This window comes from Scardinius erythrophthalmus (assembly GCF_964197995.2).
Source record: "Scardinius erythrophthalmus genome assembly, chromosome: 11".
NCBI classification, from domain to species: domain Eukaryota; kingdom Metazoa; phylum Chordata; class Actinopteri; order Cypriniformes; family Leuciscidae; genus Scardinius; species Scardinius erythrophthalmus.
Window position 1 is genome coordinate 9267672 of NC_138231.1, and position 26638 is coordinate 9294309.

Consider the following 26638-nt stretch of genomic DNA (forward strand, 5'->3'; position numbering starts at 1 on the left):
ATGATACAGCATCTACAACAATACACAGCTACAGTATCTACCAGCATGGGCCATACGAACTAGCCTAACAATTGTCTAGGCAAGATATACACTACCATTCAAAAGTGTGAGGTTAGTAAGGTTTTTTTTTTTTTTTTTTTTTTTTATAAAGAAATGTGTACTATATTCAACAATGACCGATGAAATTGATATAAAAAAAAAAGTAAAGACAATGTTAAAAGATTTCTATTTAAAGCAAATACTGATCTTTTGAACTTTCCGTTCCTCAAAGTATCCTGAAAAAAAATGATCACGGTTTTCACAAAAATATTAAGTATCACAACTTGGGGAGCATCCTTGTGGAGCATAAAATACTTTTAAAAGTAAATAGGATTTTTTTTTTTTTTTTTTTTACAACAGAACATTATATTCAGCAGCATCCGATTAATAATGATATGGGTGGCACCAAATGACAAAAACATAAAATGCCCACCAAAGAAAAGTATGTTCAATTGAATAGATACTGTGTCTGAATGGGTTAACAAGCCCAAAGGTCTGGTGGTAAAAACTGGCAGGTTTTATACCTTCATGTTCAGCAGTGGCTGTATTTCTTCTAAACCTAGAGGACACCCAAGTCGATGCCTCTAAAATGGTCACACTCCGTATCATATGCCAAAACAAGTCGTGGACCACGGGGGATAGAGTTGGATGTCAAATAGCCTGTATTAAAAACAGCTTTGCTTAGAAAGTAAATCCAGACAGTGGGTGGAGGACCAGACTTGCCCAGATCAAGTGGCTGGAGCTTAACAACTCATTCCTGAACAAAAAGCATAAAACCTTCAAAAGCTTGAAAAACGTGTGTAGTTCTTTATGCTGGAAATGATAAGGGATGGGTAAGATGTTCGCGACGTGACTGTACACATGTGCACAACAATTTACCAGAGAGTGGAGAGATGAAATTATATCTAGTATCCAAAAATGCAATGTGCAGATCAAACAGGCAGCTGTTTAGTTTATTTCCATTTTAGGCCACAGATTGTTGAATTCCATTCTCAGTGGAAATGTTGTTAGTTCATTTTAGAAACAATATCATGCAATGTAACTGTAAGATTAACAACAGCCAAGCAATTCGTTTTTGGCGTCGAAGTCAATTAAAAATAACGCAACATGGATGTGAGCATTAGAGCAATATTATTGCACTACTTACAGACACTTGCAATATAGTCGATAATATATAATACAATAATATTTTAACTGAGTCAAACTATAAGACTATCCTTACTTCTATTTTGCAGTAAGATGGCTGGTACGGCCCATTTAGCCCCGTCTGGAAAAAACAAGGAAAAACCATCTTTCTCCAATGATCATTTAATTGTAATTGCACATTTTAAAAAATATTTCGTATTATTTCATATTGTATTTTTAATTGTTTACTTTTATCATGCCTCACACTAAAAAAAAATAAAAAAAATTCTTGTTTTTCACACCAAATCCAAACCAGGGGTGTCCAATTCTTCTCCTGGAGGGCCATTGTCTAGAGGCCAAGTTTAGCTCCAATCCCTATTAAACCTGAACCAGCTAATCAAGGGCAGCGTTTAAGTCCAATTTTTTATTTCCTTCCCTCGCTAAAAAAATACACAAACGCAAATGATAATACACTAAACTATAACTCTGTAAAAAAAAAAGGTTTGCATAAGGTAGCTACAATTATTAAATGCGGTTAAATATCAAAATAACTCCAATATCATACACTGGAGTTGTCTGGGCTGAGGATACATTAGGCGCGACCTGATGTGACGTCACAATCATGTTGCATTGTGGTCTATGGATCTGCCTGAAGTGTACCTATTGAGTAGACTCGCTCCCTCTGTCAAAAGTGAGGGGTTGAGGCTCTGTCCATATAAACTTTCCATACCCACTTGATGAAGCTTCAGAATGGTGGTAGGGATTCCCCCGAGGGAAGGTGCTTTGGGGAGAGTGTATGTCTAGGTGTGTTGAGGCGAGCTGGAGCTAAACTCTGCAGGACAGTGGCCCTCTAGGACCAAGTTTGGACAACCCCAACTAAAACATTCTTAAAACAAGACATTTACTTGAGAAGCAATATGACTTAAGATATATGTTTATTTGTAAGAAAATTTTACAAAACTTATGTGAGTTTTTGCTATAAACAAGAAAAAAACTGCCAATGGGATACAAAAAAAGAAGTTTGGCCGATATTTTTTGTTGCTTTAAACAAACCCCCCTTTTTTTTAGAAACAAGACTTAATATTTTAAGTAATTTTGCTTCTCAATTAAATGTACTTGATTTAAGAAGATTTAGATATTTGTACTGGAAAACAAGACAAGAATACTACGTATATAAATATAACTTTTTGCAGTGCAGGGATCAATGAACTATCCTATTACATACAATACGTATTATTAAAGGGATAGTTCACTTTGAAATTAAATTTTGGTATGTTTTAGCTTACCTCAAGGGCATCCAAGATGTAGGTGTCTTTTTTTCCGCAGTAGTTTCAATTGTGATATTTTTAGGTCAAACCGTTCTTGTCTGATAGTCATATCATGCAGGTCTATGGTCACCCCCTCAAAGAGCATGCACAGAGTCCAAATTAAACAATTCCCCATTGTCCAAATTAAACAATTCCCCATTGCCCGCCCCGCACCACTGTATCTATTTTTACAACCCGCCCCGCCCCGCACCCGCGACCATTAAATAGACATATTAGGCATTGTAATGTAAATGAAAACAGCCTTTATTTCAGCCTGAAAGTGCTTGGAAACATCGCCAACTGGCAATAACAGGCGATTCTGAATATGAACCATAAATCAGGTCATATTAATAAGATAATGATTTAAACATTTTCAATATTTACAAAGCAGCGTTTGTATTCATCTAATTCATCATTCACCTTTTTTTCTTTTAATTATGTAAAATCCCGACCTCAATTTCTCCCGCACCTCATCTTCTCATCTTTCGAGCTGCTTTGGCGCGAGCTGCTTTGCGCGAGCTGTGTCACGTGACGCCAAAGGTTTGGGGAAATCACGCAAGTTGCATTGCTACGGCCTTATCAAAGAACCTACTAAAATATGATTAAATTGATATTCCCAAATATTTAATATAGGCTGGACATTGCATGCAACATATATGGATTTTTATTTTATTTTGTTTTTAATGACCCGCCCCAACCCGCCCCGCAAATAAAGTGACAATTTCTTTACCCGCCCCAACCCGACCCGCGGGGCCCGCTGGTTATGAGACGACCCGCGCATCAATAGTGCACACGTCACACACCAGGATGCGCTCGCGCCGTCAGATCACTTGGACGTGGCTGTGTTACAAGAGGTAAAAACGATATAAATACTGTTCGTTTTCTCACACAAACTGCTCGTTTCGTGTCTTAGGCCATCAATGTGTACTTACGATGGGGAATTGTTTTAATTTGGACTCTGTGCATGCTCTTTGAGGGGGTGACCATAGACCTGCATTATACGACTGACAGACAAGAACGGTTTGACCTAAAAATATCAAAATTGAAACTACTGCGGAAAAAGACACCTACATCTTGGATGCCCTTGAGGTAAGCTAAAACATACCAAAATTTAATTTCAAAGTGAACTATCCCTTTAAATGAATTTTCTGACAGATATGAGAACTTTGAAACCTCAGAAATCCCACACTCTCAGGCAGATCATTTTAAATTGTAATTCCCATGTAAAGTCATTCTCAGCACACACAGCTCGTCGAACCTCCTGGTTTGCGGTTTGCCAGGGATATTTTAGTGGTTACAACTTGTACACAGTTGGCTGTTCCTCTGTATTTACTGCCTCTGTGTTTATGGGGAAGTGCTGAATATGCATATGAGACTCAACAGGAGTCTTAAACCTGGCATCATCAAATACCTCCCTCTGAATCCACTTTTTGTACCAGGTCTTTCAATGAAGAGGGATTCACGTTTCTTCACTATAACCCAAATGAGAAACACCTGGCAAGGTAAAGCCTCATAACTTGCTCTCTTGAGGGTATTTCGCACCCTCAAGTGTATTGAGCATCTGTCCAACATTTAAGCCTATAGAGAGCTAACTTGCTGCCTATGTAGACTGCTGCCTTCTAAGGCAGCATCCTAAACACTGTGGAACCTCTAAAATCTTTTGGAAAGTCATAGAAATTTTTTTATATTTGTTGTAATTTCTTTTTATCACTATAAAAGTTTACCCAACTGTGGCGATTTACGTGTCCGAACCCCAGAAATGAGAAAAGGATCCATTTGATAGGTAGCTTGTCGCAGTGCATTATGGGATTGCCTTCTCCACAAGGACGCATGTAATGCGTCTTTTTTTTTGAACTGTTTCATGTCAGGAGTAAACGCATGATATATCAAAATGCTTTGCCTTTAGGCAGCTAACTAGGTTACGGAACAAAAGATTTGTTTATCTGAACGACTAGCACTTAAATTGTAATACCTGTACTGTAGCAATATCTTCATGCTCACAATGGAATTCCACCTGGGTCATGTGAAACTGCAGAATACAGCCAATCACATCCCCATGGCCTAATGACACAGAGCTAATTGTTTTTTTAGCAATAAAGCACAAAAAAATGTTAATACTGAAGCATATAAATGTACATGCCAGGTGGTTCAGAGAGCTTGGCTGGATTATTTATCTCTTTACTTTTATGACACTTGGCATGCTATGATGCAAACCCCCGATGGAGTGAAAACAGAATACATGCTGACTAAATTGCTTCATTGCTTCATTATCATGGAGGTGAATCGGGAAAGACATTTTGAGAAAAGTGAAGTTATTTAAATGGAAACCAGGATTGTCAGGCGTACAAATTGGAAAAGCTTAGGGATTTCAAACAAAGGCCTGAAATGCTTCAGGTTATGTAATAGGCCTACAAAAGTGAAGAAACAAAGGCCAGATGTGAACGTCTCCCCCTCTTTGATAGTGACTAATGCGTTAATGAGGTGGCAGAAGAGCTGGGTGCATTGGAAAAAGGCTAACATCTAAACCAATATTTGCAGACAGAATACCATGAATAAAGAAAAAGACATGATGATTTGAATAGACATTACAAAACGTACCATTCAAAGTCAATATATTTGACCATAGTTTTGCCATTAGTCTTAATTATTGAGTTATTCGTTTTTCTTTTGTATTATTTCATTTTTAATTCATTCAGCATTTACACATAGCAGAGTGGTGTGCGATAATGAAAATACTTTAAACATTAAAACCTCCCTTATAAGAAAAACAGAGAAAAACAATTTCTTCACCTAATTTAACCTTCGATTCTGAGTTCCGTGAGGTCATACGTGGCGACTCCTTGATGCTGAGGCTAAATGTGAAAACATACCTTTTATTGCCCCTGGCTAGCATATCGTCTATAACCATTTCCAAGTCTCACCGGGCTGAAAGAAACAAAATGGTTTTTATGTTCTCTTTAAAAAGAACTTCCTCAAAGTAAAGAAAAAGGTTTTTCTCCCTGACATCCAACTGGTAAGGTGTGTTTTATTGTTGCAGTTTAAAACATTGGCTCTAAAACAGGAAATAGTTGTATGATGAGATCATTCGATTTAAATTTGTGTGGTGGAATATGGAAATACTGCACCAATTAATAAAGAGGCAAAACCATTCAGCTTCGCTTAATCAAAGATGTTTCGAACAGCAATAAAAATGGTCTCCTTGGCAGCTCTGCGTGGCACAATCCAAACTTATCTATTCATTAGGTAAAAAATAAATCTGCTGAGCTCAGCACTTATATATTTTTCTCTGTTTCATTTCGGTTCTCTTAGACTTCAGGATTAATCAAATAATGAGAGGGAACAACAACTATAAAACAGAGGTCCAAGTTCTACATCCAATGGAAAATATCAATTCCTTCCAGGCTTTTTGGTCCAACTCTGTTGGAAAAAAGAAAAGAGAAAAAAAAAAGACAAAAAGAGAGGGCAAGGGCAAGGGAAAGTGAGTGTACTGCTTCACATCCAGTACCTACCTGAAAACATCAAGCCTGTCCAAGCAAACGGGTTCAATGATACAGTGTGTCAGTCCACCTCGGATGACTCCGACATCTGTTTTTTGTTTATGATTGTTTGTTTGTTTACATTATGAGCATGCCATGAACCTTACGTCGAGCAATTCGGCATCATTTTGCAATTGTGCATGGCATGTGTTTGCACACAACAAAAATATCTAACATCATATCCCCTTTCCACTTTTTAAAGTGACCCTATTATGTTTTTTTATATATAACATGCTTGTAAAAGGTCTGCAAAGTTTTAAAGATCAAAGTGCATGACAAATAAAGTTATTGTCTCCTAAAAGAAATAATCAATTCTGAATTGCTGAAACTAGTGGTCTGCAATTCTAGTCTCACTTCCTGTTACATAACTACAAAACAACGTAACACGCTTGCATAATGCCAGCCTATGGTCATGGTCATTAGCTATGTTTCCATCCAAAGTTGCGAATTTACCGTATGCTCAAAATTGGAATATCGCATAAAACATTTGCGAATAAAGCACCGTTTCTATACAGTCAGTCGAAAGTCACAAAATCGCCACTTCCTGATAAAATGGTGATATATATATATATATAACAAAACAAAAAATGGAAGTTGGTGCTGTAGGAGAATATTTGAAGAGTTCAGATGCAAAAGCCTCTAAGTGCCATCTGAAATTTTCTTCTAGAATGATCATTTTTATAAAGCTTGTATATTTAGGTTAAGTGATTTCACTTAAATGACAATTAATAGGTCATTTGCATTGCCATTTAAGTGAAATTATTGAACTTAAATATACGAGCCTGATAAAAATTATCATTCTAGAAGAAAATTTCAGATGGCACTTAGAGGCTTTTGCATCTGAACTCTTAATATATTGTGTATAATGTTTGAATAAATAATATAGGCTATTACTCAGTTGTTTTAAACAGTTTTGGGAGGAAATTACACCGAACCACTTTGACGACAGACTTTGCTTAGGCATTTCAGAATGAACAAAAACAGCATTTCAGATGCAGTGCAATGAGATCGGGCCACTGGTTGGTCCAGTTATGCCGTCCCATCGCAAAATCACGTGTCACGTGTTATTGAGGAATTTATTCGGTAAATGTGTTTCCATCGTAGTTCATGCGCATGTTTTCTTATCGGATACATTTTTCCGACTCAGTTGAGCACTTACGTTTTTTGTGTGCATTTTTAAAATGTATGCGCATCTTGGCTTTTCCATCCAGCCCACGAACAACGTCTACTTTGACCCGCCCTCAAACCGTTGTAGATGTGGCCTGGAAGAGTTTGGTTTATGTCGTCGCTGTTTTCAGCGCTGTGAACCCACTTTGCATGCACTTCAAAAGGATGACATGTAGCCTGGGTGCCAGCCCGAACCCCGCCCACAACATTTTTTGGTCGGGAAGTTCGGTCTGGACTCGATCCGTTGAGGAGTAATTATGCCCGGCTCCCAAAAGGCCGAGCCAATCAAATTGCCAGGGCGGGCTTTAATCGATGATGGACAGATGATCTGCGGTTACGTAATCACCCACGTCACCAAAGAACGCTTGATTTGAATTAGTTTACAACAAAGACGACTGCAGCTTGAGAATTGAGATTTCACGAGTTCACACTTACAAATAAGTCAGATAGAATAAATGCGTATATGAGATTTCACGAGTTCACACAAATAAGTCAGATAGACTTATTGACATGAGGACTCGCGCTGGAATTGATGCAATAAAACCGACGCCATCATATCACAGTGCACAAACCAGAGAAGAGTAGGTTCATGGAAAGGAGGGGTTTAGAGAGACTGAATCTTCGAACTAACCATTTCAGACTCTTTGAGACATGAGGTGACGTGCAGTGAGAAAATGAAAGTGTTTTTTGACCTTGGATGCATGTAAACCTGTTGCAGGAGACCTCCAAAATAATAGCATAATAGGGGCACTTTAAAGGTTTAATTTTGCTATAATATTTGCACCTATCACAGCTATATATTCAAATATAATTATAAGTAAAATGTTGTGGCACTTTCAAAACTTAGCTCTGTTTGAGTATCCTGACATAACAACAATGGCTCAACCAAAATGGAGCTTGCAGATGGAATTACATTAGTCCAAAAAAAAAAAAACTATAATAATTAGCATTTAAAATGTTACGTAATTATTTTTGGTGACATTAATATATAGTTTCAGCATTAACGTAAATCTCACCAATCTACAGTAGAGCTGCTAAACAGTTATTATCTAGAATTGGTCATACTTCATATCAGATTAATTCCAAAATCCATTTATCCAAATATTTACCTTTGCTTTGTTATGATAATAACAATGTACTACCTAAAGTCCTTTCAAACACTTCAGATAAGGCCATTATCTGTTTATAAAGAAATAAAGAAAGAGTTCAGGTGTTATATTGCAATTTTCTATACTATGCAGTAGTGACTTTCCTATCACCTGTCTAACTATAATTTGCACTGATTCTTGTCGTCTCCATAATCTCTCTTACCAAGAATCAAAGAATGTTGTAATTATTGCTATTAGGAAAGACTCTTTGATGTAATCGTTTGATGTGATATTACTGTCTGCTCTCATTAGTCAGGCTTGTCAAGTTCATTCTCTGTTACGCTCACCTTAACGTTCGTCCCATAGTGTTGTAAATCCACTTACAGTTACTCTCTGTCCAACATCAGGTCTGGTTAATTAAATACAGCCTTTTATTTCTCTCAGAAGGCAATTTGTTTTGCAGCTGGCTTAACAAATTAAATCAAGTGCTAAGCATTTAAAAAGCACAATATTCAGTTATTTATAACATCAGCTAATGCTGAAATTACTATCACATGTGTGTACGTGTGGGAGAGAGAGAGAGCTGGGCTTTGGAGGGCAGCATTTGAAGGCTCTTTTTTGCAGCTGCACAGGTAAAATCCTCTTCAGAACCGACTAAAGTTGCTCTGAGAAGGACAACAGTTTAACCTTGACATGTTTTTGCCCACAGGAGCTTATGTTTGTTGAAGAACGCTGCCCTTTTTACTCGTTAATTACAACGTCTTGCAGTATCCTCTATATCACTTCATATTTAGCATGCATTTGTAATTTAATGTACTATACTTGAACAATCTGAATGTCCTCGACACGTGTAATGACACCAGATAATCAATCTGTTTCTGCACTTTTCAGACCAGTTTGATATCCGCACACACAATGCTGTGTAATGCTGACCTCTAGTGTTAGAATATGGCACTGGACTCTAATTAGGCATGAATATGTGCCAACAGACTCTTTTATACAATGCATCATACAGGTTATTTTATCCTCAATTCCCTAATAGTCATTCGAAATACTTTTCCATCTACTCCACTGTCCGCTGTTGCTGGCAATTATTCCCTTACATTGTTAACATAACAGTGGCTTTATAATGGCAAAATGTAAACCAATCCCAATGGTTTACTGTAATAACCTAAAAGTGACATCTTAAAAATTATAAGTTTATAAGTTTAATAATACTCACATGCTGCCCTTGTGCAAACTGTATGTTCTGAAACTGCAATATGTCGAACTGGATATGCTGTTAAAATAAGAGACCGGGGTTAGTTGTCACACTTTTGCTCCAATAGACATTTCTCTGGGTGCATGTAGTTTTTTTTTTTGTTTTTTTTTTTTGCCGGTCAATATGACACTTGGGCTTAACTAGCTCCAGGGATTCATTATCTTGCAAAATAATTTCGTTTAATAGAAGCCACTGATGAAATGCCTTAAAATAATTTACTGCACAAGCAAGAATCCAATACCAAAGCTGGTCATGTGATCTCAACATGTCTGCCCTAATGAGGAAACCCACTCCATCTAAAATAAACTTTCATGCTACAGTACAAATATGACTGGTCTTGTCATGTCATATGAGTGAACGTGACTTTAAATATTTACTTGTTCATATAAAACTTCTCAATAAAGCAAAATTAATGAATGCACATTTGAAGTCTTGGCTAGTGGCTTACATTTTACATAAGATACATTTTATTGATACACTACATTGATCTTTTGTGGGGCACTGTTTGACACCTGGCATTAAGTTAAAGAATTGACAATTATAAATAATTAAAAACATGATTTCTGCGATAAAAATGTAAAAGTAACATTAAGCAATATCACACAAGCAAAAGTGAATATCTGCATGCATGTATGCACATGTGTGATTCAGCTGTTGCCATGAGGCATGTAAATGTGTTCATGGAGGAACTGTATCTTTTTTAATACAAGAGTGCAAAAAAAAAGTAAATAGTAAAAATAACTTACATTTTAAACAAATAATGGACAATTAGTTCGTAAGTTTCTTTCTCCGTCAACGAAATTAGTTCCAAACAAGCCAAGGCATCAAGCTTTGAGCATCCATCATCATCAGGCAAGCAAACCACATGCTAAAATGCGTTATGGAATCACGTAAACGAGTGGAACGGAGCTAAACTGATTTCCCTCACTGCGTTCCGTAATCACTCTGCACTAGATTCACTCCGGATTTTCCATTTCACGTTCCACGTAGACTCCGACAAGTGTGGGGGGAAAAAAGGCCAGTTGGATCTACCAAATGTATGCTAATGTGGTTTAATTGTGTTTACAAATCTTCATCACAAATATTCTAATTTAAGTTTTATAACAATTGTGCTTTTGTTTAATGTTTTCTGAGAATTAATATAGTGATTTGCAACACAGAGACATAAAAAACACAAGGAACACTAGAAGACCTACGCAGTTCATTTTGAGCGCTGGCGTCGTTTTATTTATCTTGGGTAAAAACGTAACCAATCAGTACTCTCTCCTCCCAGCGGAGCGTTTTCATTGGCTAACACCAACACACAGATGCCCATACACGTGAGTAAACTTACGTAAGCCCGCAACGGACCAATCAGCGCTCTGAAATCCAACAGGAAGTTGTGTAGTTGCGTCGCTATTTTTCACTGTTACTCGTGTTTTGTATAACCCAAGGAAAAAAAATCTAACTGATTCTTATTATTTATGCTTTGCAACGTTTCGTTTTCATTCCAGCAAATATGAAACATAACTCCAACGTCCCAGCATTTCTCACCAAGCTTTGGACCCTCGTCGAGGATTCGGATACAAATGAATTTATTTGCTGGAGCCAGGTAAATAAAAGCGATAGAGACCTAACGTTACATGTTAGCATTTTAGCTTAGCTTTCAGTGACACAGTTGTTTGTTATCCGGGTCGTGTGTGATCAGTTGTTTATTATGGTGAATGTGTCAGATCATACATATGATAGAGTGCTGTCTGTGATATAAATGTTTGCATTTGTACGAATAACTTAATTGTTTTCATTTTTTCACTTATTGATCAATAAGCTGAATCACAGTTCTTTAGTTCTGAACTGAAAACTGATAAGAATGTAAAATATAATTGAAATGCAATGTAAGTCGTTTTGGAAAAAAGCGTCTGCCAAATGCATAAATGTAAATGTAGTTCTTTAGACGATTTCCAATGTTTCTTGCAATTAAATGAATCCTATATAGGGCATTGATATATATATATATATATATATATATATATATATATATTATATTATGTTATGTTATGTTATGTTATGCTATGCTTATCTAATTATTTTTTATTTCTTTGTGAAGTCTGTTTTCTTTATTTAACAAGGTTCTTTATTTCTCTTTATAGGAAGGGAACAGTTTCCTTGTACTGGATGAACAAAGGTTTGCAAAAGAGATTCTCCCAAAGTTTTTTAAGCACAACAACATGGCCAGCTTTGTCCGACAGCTCAACATGTGTAAGTGGTTTCTCCACAAATTCTCCTCCTTCCTCATTGTTTGTCTGTAATCTGAAGTCAATGTTCCTTTCTTCGTCTCTTTGTCCATTTCCCTTACAAACAGATGGTTTCCGGAAAGTGATGCACATTGATGCAGGCATAGTGAAGCAAGAGCGGGATGGACCAGTTGAATTCCAGCATCCATACTTCAAACATGGTCAAGATGACCTGCTAGAGAACATCAAAAGAAAGGCAAGACATCTTGTTGAAAATTAAGAAATCCAAAAATGAGTTTTTATGCATAGAAGACCTGAAGCAAATTTGGTTTTGCTGTTTAAAGATTATTTAAGATTAAGTTGATTGTTGTAATTCTTGACATAGGTGTCCAATGCACGGCCTGAAGAGAGCAAAATAAGACAAGATGATCTTTCTAAAATCCTGACAAGTGTTCAGAATGTCCATGAGCAGCAAGAAACCATGGATGCTAGACTTGCCACCCTGAAAAGGTTAAGAAATACGCTTTTAGAATCATAATCTATGCTTGTGCTTTAAATGATCCTGTATTAGCTCAATTTATCTGTGTGCATTTATCCAGAAGTTAAGGGAACGGACTGATTATTCACTAGTTGTGCTCAATAATGCCCTGCGACGACTAATTTCATTACCGTTTAAATGGAAATTTTGCAACCGACTAGTCTATGATTTTGTTTTCCTCTGCAGATATACATGTCTTTTCAAAATATATTCATTTCAAGATGTGACATTAACATGACGTTTGCTTTGTAAAAAAATATATAAAGAAAAACATTAAACGTGCAAAAGGAAAATTGTAAATTACTATTATTTCCAAAACGACTAGCAGCAGTATCTTTTTAATCTAGTCGTATTTAAACTGTTCGGCTAGTCTCACACATCCCTAAAAAACCCTCAGGATATCTTAGCAACTACAAAAACTTTTCTGTTCTCTTTCCCTCAGAGAGAATGAGGCTCTTTGGACGGAGCTGTCAGACCTCAGACAGAAACATGCTCAGCAACAGCAGGTTATAAAGGAGGTACGTTCTTCCTGTGCGCTACAGTTTTGCAACCAGTGCAATAGGCCCTTTTCACATGACGTCACGCAACTTCCGTTTTGACCCGAAGCGGCGTATTCTTACTTCCGTCAGCATAGTGGAATACTAGCGCCACTCGAATGGAGTACACCCAGTATTTGTACATCTTCCACAAATACAGTTCGAGGATGACGTCAGCTGCATACTTTTGTCTACATTCACGACGAGGCGTTTGGCAGATCTCAAAAGAACTTGCCGACCGGCGAGATTTGCCGCTTGAAGTCGAGGGAGGAGTTGAAAATGCAGCACTGAAGTCGTGCTCTTTTCTCACCGTGTTTGTTGTCTTTAACAGTTGATTAGATGTATTTGTCAAATAAACACGTTCTAGACGTTTACATGTAGCAACATAAAGGCTTTTCATTCTATATTTTATGTACTGCTTAATTCAGCACTTGTATGTACAAGAATAAAGGTCGACATAAGTTTTTCATTTCAGTTTTATTTTGATAAGCATGACATAACATAGATAAATATTGCTATTTTTAATATTGCAATAAATATATTTTTACGTGAGGACTTTTTAATGTTTTAAAAACATGAATATTTAACATGAAATGTGGTCAGTCATGAAATAACCAACAATAATTCACAATTAAATAAGAGGACATGCATGTATATTTAAATTAAAATGAGGGATTTAAGTAATTGTAGATGTCCAATTAAATGTACTTGCAATGTATCAAAGCAAAGCTTAACTTTAGTCATCAAGTGGATAATATTGGGTTTCCTTTCAGACAATCTGCATTAATGGATGTTAAATTTGCCATGTAACATGAAAATACTTAATATGAATAAAATATGACTCTGTCCATGTCATTTTTCCCATAGTAAAAAAACATCGTCGTTTGACTTTTTATTGCAGAACAAGACATCGCATACACAGATGATTTTCACCGTATACTCACTGTTACAGCCATTGCAGCATTAAATGAAATACGCCAAATAAATGATCTAGGGAATAACATAAAATGAAAGCATAGAATGTTTAGAAATAGAAATTATGTCTTACATAATTTAGAATCTTAATATATTACATCAGTTTAAAAGGATATGTAAAATGATCTAAAATCTTTTTTCTGCTAAACACAAAAGAAGGTATTTTGAAGAATATGGGTAACCCATATGGGCCCCATTGACTTCCATAGCATTGACTTTCAGTATCAGCATGTAACAGTGTGAAACCAATGTACAGGCTTGAATTCTAATGCCACTTTTTGCATTGCTCCTTCCAGCTGGTGCAGTTCATCTTCACGTTGGCTCAGAACAATCGTTTGTTAAATTTGAAACGCAAAAGGTAAGACCAAGAAGTATGTGCCTACATCTAACAAATGAACACAACCACTGTTCAAAAGTCTGGGGTCCTGTTTTTTTATTATTATTTTTTTTGTGAGAGAGAGAAATTGATACTTTTATTCAGCAAGGATGCAAGTATCCTGGAAAATCCTGTTTGGTTTTTACCAACAAACAAAAAAAAAACAGCAGTGACACTGAAGACTGGAGTAATGATACTGAAAAATCAGCTTTTCCATCACAAGAATAAATGACATTTTAAAATGCATTCAAATAGAAAGCATTTATTTTAAATTATAATGGTATTTTTTAATTGTGCTGTTTTGTACTTTTGTTTAAATAAATGCAGCCATGATGAACGTAAGGTACTTCTTTCAAATACATTTAAAAATCCTACAAACCCCAAACGTTTGAACAGCAGTGTAATTAAAAGTCATAATGTTGACCAAGTATCTTTGCTATTAAAGATTAGAATTGTAAGAAGTTGAATTTTCCTGGTTCCAATTCCTTAAGGATTCTTTTAGTAATTTTGAGAGAGAAAGAATGGATTTTTTTAATGTAATTTTAGTTTTGGATTTTATTTTTAATAAATTAAAAACATATGTTAATAGACTCCTTACCTTATTATTAATATGCACCTTACTATCTGTCTGATTACAGGCCGCTTGCACTGAACAGTAATGGAAAGAAGTCAAAATTCATCCACCAATTCTTTGAGGAATCCATGGACCACAGCAAAGTATGTGTAGAAGCATCCGGGAGTGATTTGGTTCCATTCACATTATGTCTCTTCTTGTTCGAAAGAAACGTGCTGTTGTCAGTTATTTCGTTACCGTAATGTTGCTATTCATTATTTTGCGTTTCTCTCTCTTGATGAGATTTAAGGCAGGGCTCACTTTGTGTGAAAGTGTCCTGCCCCTGGATATGAACCTTAAATTGTGAGAGTCACCGTCAGTTAAATTCACGTTGGTGGGGGACCGATTTATTTATATAAACACGATATTCCTCATTAATATTGAAACTTGGAAGATCTGTTTGTTAGAGACTCATCCCTTGCCTTTGTTAGTCCGCAGTGAATGGACTCAATGGACTACAGAACAATTCCGACATTTCTGATGACGTCGTCATCTGTGACGTCACAGACGAAGATCCAGAAGTTACAGATGGCCTATCTGTACCGGTTGACCAAGGGTAAGTATTTAGGAGTTGATTTAAACCGTTGAACCTCTAGTCTTTTGCAGGAGGGAAATTAGAAATGAGTGTTCTTCTCAATTTCCTGCAGGGATGCTGAAATTGTGGAAGTCACGCATGAAAGCAGCCCGACTGTAAAAGACGACAGCACAAACGGCACTGTAACAAATTCAACCACTCAGCAAGAAGCAGTACCCAAAAGCAGCCCTGACCTTTCACAGACTAATATCGCTCTGCAACTGAACAAACCTTCAGGTCTAAGTTTAGAGGATCCAGTAAAGCTGATGGACTCCATTCTCAGTGAAAACGGCGCCATTTCACAAAACATCAACCTTCTTGGCAAGTAAGTTGCGCATGTTAAATATAAGGGAAGCTAAGATTTAAAGTTTTTTTTAAATGTTACCTTCAATAAAGTGTGAAATATAGCTGCTTGTGAATGTAAAAGATAATGTCTCCTAAAAGAAAGAATCTATTCTGAACTATTATCTATTAATCTCTGATCTATTAGTTTCCTGTTACATACCTTTGTAACAATGTAAGAAGTGTGAGATTTTAGCATGCAGATCCGTCATTGATTATCTCTCCATGTGCCATAAGTTTGCTGACCGCTGCGTTAGACCAATCACAACAGACTGGGCTACCTGACCAATCAGAGTAGAGTAGGCTTGCTGAAAGGAGAGGTTTAGTGAAACTTCATCTTTGAACAAACCGTTTTTTTGGGGGGTTTTTTTTAGACTCTTTGAGAAATGAGGTGATGTGCAATATATATTATGAGAAATCAATATTTTGACCTTGGATGCATGTAAACCTAATTAGCTATTTTTAACAAAAATGGTTTCTTGAAACCAAAAATGGTTTCTTTTCAAATATTATTCTAACTCTTAAAGGAGAACTCCGGTCAATTTTAACATTGAGCTCATTTTTTTGTAAATTTGGAGTGCTGTCAATACAGAGAACAACGACAAAAATTGGTGTTGCCTACACCGTGTTATCCTCTTTTAAAAATTTGCGCCCTGTTGGCTTCAATGGGGCAAGTTTTAAACCTGCTTTTAGCCTCTTAACATCCTTGATGTGTCATTACAAGTGCACAGAAAATGTGAGTGATTCCTTTAGAGTTAACACGGGTGAATCTGACTGCAGTAGATGTGAAAAATATGAATAAAAATGAAGTTAATTGTCAAATAGTCGATTGTCGAGTTCACGTGCGTGATCATAGGTAACTAAACATATGCGTGTGAACTCGACAATCGACTACTTTGGACTTCAACCGAAAACAGGATGTAAATACAGGTATGAGCGCTGGCCGAATTAATTTCATTTTTATTCATATCTTTCACATCTACTGCAGTCAGATTCACCCGTGATCACTCTGAAGGAATCACTCACATTGGCTGGGCACTTGTAATGACACATCAAGGATGTTAAGAGGCTAAAAGCTGGTTTAAAACTTGCCCCATTGAAGTCAACAGAGTGCAAATTTTAAAAAGAGGATAACACGGTGTAGGCAACACCGATTTTTGTCGTTGTTTTCTGTATTGACAGCACTCCAAATTTACAAAAAAATTAGCTCAGTGTTAAAATTGACCGGAGTTCTCCTTTAAGAGCCTATTTCTGCCACATTAGAAAAATAATGCTTTGGGGGTCATAATTAACATTTTTGGCGTAATCTCATAATTTAAATTTAGTATCTGTAATTTTGACTTTTTACCTCAATTTTACCGTTTCCTCATATTGACTTAGCCTGACTACGTCAGACTTCGTACTTCCGCTCAATTTCATTTCGCTTCTGTAGTCAGTCTGAGACAGCGTCATAGCTTTCCGTTTTCCTCCGGCCTGAAAACAGCCGGGCCAATCAACGAACAGAGGGCGGGCTGAGAGCCGTGACGTAGATGCTGATTGTACCGTGGATGCGTAGATTTACTTCACATAATCTGCAAAAGTCGTTCACAGCCATGTTCACTCCGGTATTTCGCTCGATGGTTTTGTTTTCGCATCATACATGTGTTTACAGTGGAAGTTAGATGCGGCTGAGCATGCGCATAACACACGCCATAACCAAACGTTATGTGATTGGCTTACGGGTAACCAATGATTTTAAACTTCAGACAAGCCCCCCCCCCCCCCCCCCCCCGCGAGAGAGAAAACGCTTCTCTATTATGCCATTCCAGACTCTGTCTACGAAGCAAAGCAAAGTAGCAGAGTTTGGTATTACCAGGCTAATATTGACTTAGTATCGTATAATTTTGACTTTTGTCATATTTATAATTTTATTATAAACTATATATTTTCCCTCTTATGTGTTAGAAATGGGATTCCTTTAAAATTAAACTACCAAATAATTGGTGTTATTTTTTTGATAGGTACTTCTGCTTTAAGTATTTAATATATTAAAATATTTAATATTTCATTGTCAATTAAATCACTACAGAGTAGAGTTGATGGACTATCTGGACAGTATTGACTGTAGTCTGGAAGACTTCCAGGCCATGCTGTGTGGAAAACAGTTCAGCATTGACACAGATATCTTAGAGGTATGTTTTGAGATTCCGTAACCTCTTTGTGCCTTGTGTACCTTTGTGAGGGGTTGAAAATGTTTAATAGTTTTCAGTGACACATCATTCAGCTGCGTCATATCATGATGACCTGTTGAATTTTATCCTGTGTTGTCATATTTATTTTTTTTTACCTTTAACAGGAAACTGGAACAAAAGAGAACATCATCAAAGCCAACAAAGGGAAGTCTGAGCCTGAAGACATAGGTAATTGTTGCATAATTCTCTGTAAATCAATATCCTCTTGTCATTTGTGTGCCATCGCATTTACAAGCATGACGGTTTCTTAATTCAGATAAGCAGCTGATCCAGTACACGACCTGCCCTCTGCTGGCCTTCCTGGATGGATGCACCCCTCAGGCCCCATCAGATTCCGCAGTTGAAAACCTAAGCCTGCCTCTACTGCCCCAAAGCCCCGAAGAACCCACAGATCTGTTGGACGAGGCCCTGGAGACGGAGAAGCCTCGCAGCTCTCTGATCCGTCTGGAGCCCCTCACAGAGGCGGAGGCGAACGAGGCCACGCTGTTTTACCTGTGCGAACTGAACTCTGACCTGTCATGTGTCGACACGCCACAGCTTGATATCTGAAAGCGAATTAGCATAGAAAACAGGGACCGGACCTTTTTGTAAATATTCATCAAAATGATGATATTTATTTGCCAGAATATTTGTTTTTGGTACCATCCATGCGTTTGTCATTCCTTAATTTCACAGATTTTATTTATTTTTTTTACTGTTCACTACTAGATAGTACAGATACTGTTCACTTGCTAGCGTCCTTTCCACACTACATCAGGAGTTTGGGCTGCAGCTATGTTGCTGGTTTACATTGCAGCTGTTTTGTCAAGCGTGTTGTTATTGAGCAGTTCAAAAAAATGTCATAGCTATCCTTTATGTATATGGTATAGAAGTGCCTGCCTGATATCCTAATGTCACTATAAATAGACGTGAAGACTTATGGTTAGTCCCATAATGTTGGGCAATATACAGTGATTTCTTGTTACCGTGAGCTTTTTCATTATTAGCTTTGCAGTAGCATTAAAGGAACTCAAAGGTCAATCCTGGTGTTTTTGTTTTTCAGAATGAGTTGAAAAATAAGAATATATATTTTATACTGGGTACAATATATATTAGTTCCAGCGAAGCAGCATCACAGAGCGCTCTTGAAATGATCATTTTTAAATTCCCTGCTAGCTATAGCAAAAAATAAACATGAATGAACATCAGAGGACTTTGTTGAAAGATAATGTACAACTTACTGAAATGCATTATCATATAATCGTGGAAAGCCGTAAACACTAAATTACCTCAGGAAATACATTCATAGCTCCTCAGCAATTTTTAAACTCCACTCAGGACATAATTGGGGTTTAAACCTTTAATAAGACGAAATTGAGTTATTACAATGCACGTCAAAAGGAAAACAATAACACTGACATCCAAAAAAAGCGGGGGAATGCATGTACTGGCATCATTGAAATTACCATTATGCCTAATACAATGGAGGATAAAGTCATCTATTAAAGTTTTATCAGCAAAGATAAATTCAGTGCAAAACATTGTTCAACACACACATTGGCTACAAGCATAAAATGAGTATTGCGCCAAACAACTAACATGTGCAAGCTGCAAAGGGTTAGCACTGTTACAGTCAATATTACAGTCATATGTTCATGGTGCAAATAATGGAGAAGCGAAAAGTATGATAAAATCTACAATTACCTGTAAATGTTTTCAAATGCTAATTCAACACTGTATAGCCTACGTTGTGCGTTCTATAGGAAACTATGAATGTCATGACTTATGGGAAAACAATACCTGCATTTTCACAACTCTCCACAAATAACTTAAGATACATTTGATTTATTTTTTAAACCATACAGATTATTTAACAAGGTTACATTATCCTTAGTATTGAAGAACACACATTCTTAAAGCAAATATTAACATCACATCACAGGCAACCCAAGCCGTGTTCTTCTTTTTTGTGTGTGTGTGTGTCTCTTACATGAAACAAATAAACACCTACATAAAAGCATGCTAGATTAAAAAAAAAAACTCATGTAGGGTTAGCTGAATGAACCAAGCACTCACAGTATTTACATTTACACCCTCCTATCCCTATACATGTGGATATTCACAAAAAGTAATGGCGGATTCTAATTGCAAGCTTTTATTTCCATGCTCTCAGTCGAAGTCACGGTTGGTGAGGACCAGCGGAGCCACCAGGGTCCACACGTACAGAGAGATGCAGATCCAGCTAGAGGTGATCTTCACCCACACAGAGGGCCACTTGCTGGTCATGGTCTCATAGGTGGAGTCAGGGCTAGAAAATTGACCGGGGGGGAAAATCAGAGTTTATTAAAATCAGAGATAATTCTGTAAACTTTGCCAACCATAACCATTTCAATATAGATAGTGACACACCAAAACGGCAGATAGCAATAACTGACCATTATTGTTATGGCATTTCCAAATGGTTTTATTAATAGAACAGCTTTTATTCAAGTTATTCATTTTAGTTTAAAAAAATAAAATAAAAATGCAGTTAAAAATATACAAACATCTGGGACCAGAAACATTTCTTATTATTTTTATTCATTTTATCCCAGATTTTTTTAATGGATAGAAACTTTAAAAGAACCACATTTATTTATTTTTGACATTTTAAATGTCTTAACTGTGACATTCGATCAACTCAAAGAGTTCTTGCTGAATAAAAGTAGCAGTTTCTTTCAAAAGAATCGTAGTCACTCTAAACTTTTGAACGGTAGTGTATATTTGAGTATAATATAAATAAATTATACAGTCATTATGAAAATGGTTATAGACAATAAATGTTAATTTATATAAAATAAATAATAGTTAAAATATTAAAAAATACAGTTTAATGATGGCAAAAATTTTTAAATACATTATGGTAAATTTCAGTTCGTAACCCATTATTTACTATTCAAGGTTGTCAGTAGATATTGGGGGTAAAAATGTTAATTACTGTAATGTCAGTCTTTTAACTTTCAATATTATAATTCACTACACCTATATTTTTATTTACAGAATTGTACATGTGAAATTAGACAAAAATATACAATAGGAATCCTGTTTTTTTTTTTTCTTGATCTACTTCTAATATTGGCCTAATCAAACCCAGACAGATACCAAATTGTCACCAATATATTGTGAAATGACAGTGATGAAAAACCATCATCATATAGGCACGTACCTGTACCAGTTGGTCAGTGTCATCATGATGTACAGGGAAGCCAAGAACAGCATGAAATGGAAGAAAGAATAGCTGTAGGTGACTCCATCCTTCTCATTGTCAACGGCACGGTTGGAGCCATCGCTCACTTCAAAGTTCTCTGGAGCGGGACCATCCTCGATCAGAGCAGACTCGTCGCTGGTGAGGGTCAGTTTGTTCACCTGAGCATTGCTGGAGTTGCGGATACTGAGGAAATAAAAGGAAATTTGACCGAAGTGTTGAAAAATAGCGTAAAAAATATGATATATCTTTTAACAAATGTCAAGCTTTCTTACCTGGAGTACAGCACACACATCAGGAACAAGACCAGCCCCACAATGCCCTGGGCATCCCACCATTGAACAACACGGTCCTGACCAGCAGGGCTGGTGCTGTTGAGGCCAATAATGCCAAGCAAGCTGGGGTTGCATCTGCGTTCTTTGGGAAAAGAAAATCATTATTTTAGACCGATTTAATGAACAATAAAAATATTTTAGACAAATCTTTGACAATGCTTACCAGGTTCATTGGTCATGGCAGACCAGGTCAGATACATGGTGTACAGGGTAACAATGGAGGACTGCAAGAGACCAGACCTGGGCTGGGACTCCTGGAGGAGAGGAAATAGAAGAATGAAGAAATTTCATTAAGAAATTAAATTAAATTTGATGCTCACCTGAAGCATGTTTACATTTCATGAATCGCTAAGGATTTTTTCAGCTAAAAATCTTATTTACATTTCTACTAAAGAATAAAAAGTCATCTAAATCTTGGATGGTACATTAACAGCAAATTTTCATAGGAGATTATCACAGTTCCAACACTAGTCATACAAACTCCCATTGATGTGTTGTATTCATTACCTGGATTTTAGGCAAGATGGACAAGACAGATGAACCAACGCACAGCAGCATGTTGATGCTGATGAAGACTTTGTTCTCAGTGCAGCCATCAGAGTGAGTGTAATACACATAGAACAAGACCAGAGACATCAGGGACAGAGCGTAGTTGATGGCTGTGGCAGACAGAAGAGCTATGGACAGTAGAACAAATGTGTTAGAATGCAATCAATCTTCTTTATGATTGCATATGCACCAGCATCACAAGAAATATCTAAACATAAAAGGGGCGATATCTTATATTTATGTAAAAGATACAATACCATTTAAAAGTTTGGGGACCGTAACTTAAAAAAAAAAAAGGAAATTACGTGTATTCAGCAAAGATTCATTAAATTGATCTGAAGTGACAGCTAAGATGCTCTTTTGTGCTTTCTATTCATCAAAAAAAAATCACGATAAAAATGTATCACAAACATTAAGCAGCACAACTGTTTTCAGCATTGATAATCATAAGAAATGTTTCTTGAGCAGCAAATTAGCATATTAGAATGATTTCTGAAGGATCATGTGACAAGACTGGAGTTATTCAGATTTGCCATCACAGGAATAAATTACTTTTTAAAATAGATTTAAATAGATTTTAAATTGTATGATATTTCAAAATATAACTGTTTTACTGTATTTTAAACAAATAAATGCAGCCTTAGGTGAGCATTCTTTCAAAAACAACCTCAACAACCCCAAACATTTGATTTGATACTTTTTTTGTCAAGCTACACCGCTGCTTAATGGAAAAAAGGGGGTGGCAAAACAAATCAAGTTCTCATAATACATACCTGCATACCAGCAGCGAGAGTTTCCCTCCTCCATTTTCTCCACCCAGGACTCGTTCCAAGAGTGAGCGAAGTCGATCAAGAGCACCAGCTGGATGAGGATAAAACAGAATGCTCCAGCCATGCCTAGGTAAAACCAGACTGGAAGAAGCCCAGCAAAAGATCATCATTAGAACCACACAAATACATTCAGGGAACAACTTGAGTCTGCCTAGTCGTGAGCTTTACAATAAAGCCCACTGCAGATTGTATAATGTATATTTAATGTACAACTATATCACACGTTTAGCATTTAGTGTTTAATTAGGTCACTGCTGACAATGTTGAGTGGACTTATAAAGTCACATACATTGTATTTATGTAATTGCAAGTATATTTCATATTTAAGATGATAAAGTAAGACTTTACCAGTAGTAAAAGGGCCCTCAGGAATAAAGAAAGCTCCGACTGTGATAGCAGTGGCGGCAGCAAACTTGAAGAACCAAAACCTGCAGAAGATCAGAATATTTAGAAGGATTAATGAAGCTCAGTTAAACATTTATGAAATCAGTTTGCATGTTTTGAATGCCCGTCATCTTCAAGAACACAGTGATAGTTCTTGGTTTCAGTTAGAGGTCAAGACTTTAACCACTAGGTCACACTAACCCGTTATGCACGGCGGCTCTTGGGTCCTGGCTGCTCTTGACCTTCACCATGATGAGAGAGAAGAGCAGGAAGAACATGGCCATTCCAAAGCACACGCGATACACGGCCTTATACCCAACCAGCACATCGCAGTTCACGTGACCTTCGACCCCTGGGATGGACGTCCCCATTCCTCCTTCACAAAAGCCTGGAATCTACCGTGACATTTAAAAAAAGAAAAACATACAAATGGCCAGAATGCTTCAGTCGCAACCCTGAACATCAAACTTAAACGTGTTTAGAATAAAAGCAGCACTCAGTATCACCTTCTTCAGATGCCCTTCCATGCCTGGCATGAGCATGATGCAAGCAATGCCCACACCCATCAGCATGAAGAAGGCATAGATCAAGCGAGTGACAGTGGAGTTGTTTCCACCCGGGCAGCATCCGCACAGCAGGCAAGGAGCACTGCCACAAAGGCAAGGAATCTACACAGGAGACAAACACACATTAAAGGTGATGTAAGCCATTTTAGATGTTTTGCCAACTTCAAACACACACTCCCAATCCAGATCTAGCAGCAAATTAATGTAGGCATTGCAATAATATAATATATAAAGATGGGTAGATATTTATTTTGACACATACAATTAAAAATATAATAAAGACAAAAGTCACAATATCGGATAAGCAATATGGCAATGTCGATAAATCATCCCTAGCTATAAACAGCTTCATTCTGCAAAATGAGCAGGGATGGGTGACGCATAAACGTGGTGACTTCAAAGTGACTCATATCAGTGCTTAAAAAATAGACTAATGAAAGAGGCCTCATCCCTCACTTGTACACAGGGTACAAACCAGACAAAGCTTGTGCCTAAATTTGTCAGTCTTTACATAACAAACACAGAGGGTTTAGATGTGATTAGTTCAAACTTTAAATCCTTCCTAAAATAAACATCTGGATAAAAAATTACTAAAGTTTGGAGTAGTTTAGATTAAGAACATTAAGACTTTTTAATGTTTTTGCAAGAAGTCTCTTATGCTCACCAAGGCTGCGTTTATTAAGTCAAAAATACAATAATACAATGCAATGCTGTAAAATATTATTATAATTTAAAATAAGTGCATTTTTATATATATATATTATTCCTTTGATGGTAAAGCTGAATTTTCAGCATCATTACATCATTACAGTCTTCAGTGTCACATGATCCTTCAGAAATCTTTCTAATACGCTGATTTGCTGCTCAAGAAACATTTATTAGGCTATTATTTTCAATGTTAAAAGCAGTTGTGCTGCTTAATATTTTTGTAGAAACGTAATACATATATATATTTTTTTTTTTCAGGATGGTTTGATGAATAGAAAGTTCAAGAGTAGCATTTATTTAAAATAGGCTAGCCTAGTTTTTTTTTTTGTAACACTGTAAAAATCTTTACTGCCACCTTTTACTGCATTGCTGAATAAAAGTATTAATTATTTTTTGTTATATTATTATTATATATTTTTTTATATTATCTTAAAACTAATTTCTGACCCCAAACTTTTGAATTATAATTCATATATAACATAGATACATACATATGTGTCTCATCAAGCTATTATGAAGTGTTACTGAATAGTAAATAGTGCAACATAGCTTCAGAATCTAATGTTTTCCACTCTCTCTCTCGTGTGTGTATATAATGACATGGCATGGGTAATACAACGTTAACAATGATTCTGTGTTCTCGTATTCTTAAACCAAATAGCTTTTTTTTAAAAAACATACTAAACAGTGTTTTGTTTTTAATTTAAAAAAATGGTATAATTTTCTGTGATGGGGAAGGTTTGGGGTAAGGGGGTACAAAATTTGGCTCAGTATAAAAACAATTACGCTTATGGAGAATCCCCGTAAACCACATTTACAGGTGTAAGAGACACCAATATAGAGAACATCATTTATATAGATCATTGTAAGAGCTGTGTGTGTCTCAAGCTGCCATTTGATCGGTGTTTTGATGTCGCAACACCTGAAATCCTAACAAACATGTGACCTTCTTAGAAAACCTCATGTTATGGTGGCAGATCATCTGTAAGTGTGTTGTAGTCCCATTTAAACCTCCAAATCACACGTGCGGGGGACATGTGTCAAAATCAAAAAAATCATATCAAACGAGCAGCTGTCATGATCACAAGAGCATAGTACAAAACATTTTCATCTACAATTATTTGCCTACAAATACGAGAATAATAGAAATATATACGTTCGGTGATCCAAAATCACGCAAAAAGCAAAACATAACAACACACACAAAAAAATCTGCTTCATCACAACAAGGGAACCACCCAATATTACATTGTAACGTTACATTTCGTAAAGCAGAAACAACTGATTTAAATCGCGCTTAAAACATATTACAATTAATTAATGTGAAGTTATGTGTCATTATTGGTAATTATTCTACAGATGCAGTGGGTTTTATGAATTTAGGGAATCGCGAAAGGCCCAGACACCATTTTCTCTTATGTCTCTTTGCTGATGCGGATGTCATCAGCTCGCAACTCGTTGAAAACCCGATAACGTCTGTTATTTTTCTTCGCACACCATACGATTATATTTAGATTTCAGCAGTATATTAATATGAATACTCACCCAACTGGCCATGGAACAAAGCCCGAGTACGGCCCCCATGTTCAGCGGTGATGTGCGACGTTTCTCCGGACTGGTTTGAAAATGGACGCGGTGTGTTTACAATGTTGCTCCGCTCGGATGAAGCCGGAAACTACAGGTCAGTTTCACATTGAACGTTTCAAAATAAAACGTCATTCTTTCACGCTGACAAAATAATGGGGGGGAAATTAATAGGAGGTTGCTGGAATTTTATTTGTTTGTTTGTTTTAAATATATACATTTAATAAGTCTCAAAAAAGGATAGATAGATAGATAGATAGATAGATAGATAGATAGATAGATAGATAGATAGATAGATAGATAGATAGATAGATAGATAGATAGATAGATAGATAGATAGATAGATAGATAGATAGATAGATAGATAGATAGATAGATAGATAGATAGATAGATAGATAGATAGATAGATAGATAGATAGATAGATAGATAGATAGATAGGCCTACATGTAAACAAAAAATTATGTTAACTAATGTTAACCGCAGACCTAATTTTATTCAAGCTATAGCCTACTCTCTATTCAAAACCCCTTATGAAA

At 36.5% G+C, this 26638-nt stretch overlaps 2 protein-coding genes and 1 long non-coding RNA gene across 6 annotated transcripts in view; 1 reads left to right on the forward strand and 2 right to left on the reverse strand.

The window, feature by feature from the left end:
* LOC308698844 overlaps window positions 1-10726 on the reverse strand; it is a 24453-nt gene extending 13727 nt beyond the window's left edge. For both annotated transcript variants that reach the window (XR_014031120.1, XR_014031121.1), the window contains exons 1-2: window positions 10270-10726; window positions 9485-9541 (exon numbers count right to left, since the gene is read on the reverse strand). This is a non-coding gene — a long non-coding RNA (uncharacterized lncRNA). The remainder of the gene's footprint in view (window positions 1-9484; window positions 9542-10269) is intronic.
* hsf2 (heat shock transcription factor 2) lies at window positions 8793-19418 on the forward strand. Of its 3 annotated transcripts, none has more exons than XM_081379236.1 (13): window positions 8793-8894; window positions 11017-11114; window positions 11653-11761; window positions 11865-11992; window positions 12122-12246; window positions 12717-12792; window positions 14082-14143; window positions 14800-14878; window positions 15206-15330; window positions 15422-15673; window positions 17759-17861; window positions 18026-18089; window positions 18178-19418. In XM_081379236.1, the coding sequence occupies exons 1-13, from the start codon at window positions 8798-8800 to the stop codon at window positions 18468-18470; spliced, it is 1611 nt and encodes a 536-aa protein (XP_081235362.1). In that variant the 5' UTR covers window positions 8793-8797; the 3' UTR covers window positions 18471-19418. The 3 variants fall into 3 exon arrangements, with proteins under 3 accessions (XP_081235362.1, XP_081235364.1, XP_081235363.1); XM_081379238.1 differs by lacking the exon at window positions 8793-8894 and adding an exon at window positions 10488-10560; XM_081379237.1 differs by lacking the exon at window positions 8793-8894 and adding an exon at window positions 10508-10842.
* serinc1 (serine incorporator 1) lies at window positions 19246-26243 on the reverse strand. The gene is made up of 10 exons (XM_081379239.1): window positions 26062-26243; window positions 23749-23910; window positions 23444-23637; window positions 23207-23286; window positions 22802-22939; window positions 21987-22156; window positions 21643-21733; window positions 21420-21561; window positions 21106-21330; window positions 19246-20208 (listed from the first exon to the last, which is right to left on the reverse strand). The coding sequence occupies exons 1-10, from the start codon at window positions 26098-26100 to the stop codon at window positions 20070-20072; spliced, it is 1380 nt and encodes a 459-aa protein (XP_081235365.1). The 5' UTR covers window positions 26101-26243; the 3' UTR covers window positions 19246-20069.
* Between the last annotated feature and the right edge of the window lie 395 nt (window positions 26244-26638).

Coding starts and splice junctions, on each gene's coding strand:
- hsf2 (XM_081379236.1), top strand. CDS start 8,798: ATGCTGAAATTACTATCACATGTGTGTACGTGTGGGAGAGAGAGAGAG. Junction 11,762..11,864: donor TGTCCGACAGCTCAACATGT/GTAAGTGGTTTC, acceptor CCTTACAAACAG/ATGGTTTCCGGAAAGTGATG. Junction 15,674..17,758: donor AACATCAACCTTCTTGGCAA/GTAAGTTGCGCA, acceptor AAATCACTACAG/AGTAGAGTTGATGGACTATC.
- serinc1 (XM_081379239.1), bottom strand. CDS start 26,100: ATGGGGGCCGTACTCGGGCTTTGTTCCATGGCCAGTTGG. Junction 23,911..26,061: donor TTTGTTCCATGGCCAGTTGG/GTGAGTATTCAT, acceptor TCTCCTGTGTAG/ATTCCTTGCCTTTGTGGCAG. Junction 23,638..23,748: donor TGGAAGGGCATCTGAAGAAG/GTGATACTGAGT, acceptor ATGTCACGGTAG/ATTCCAGGCTTTTGTGAAGG.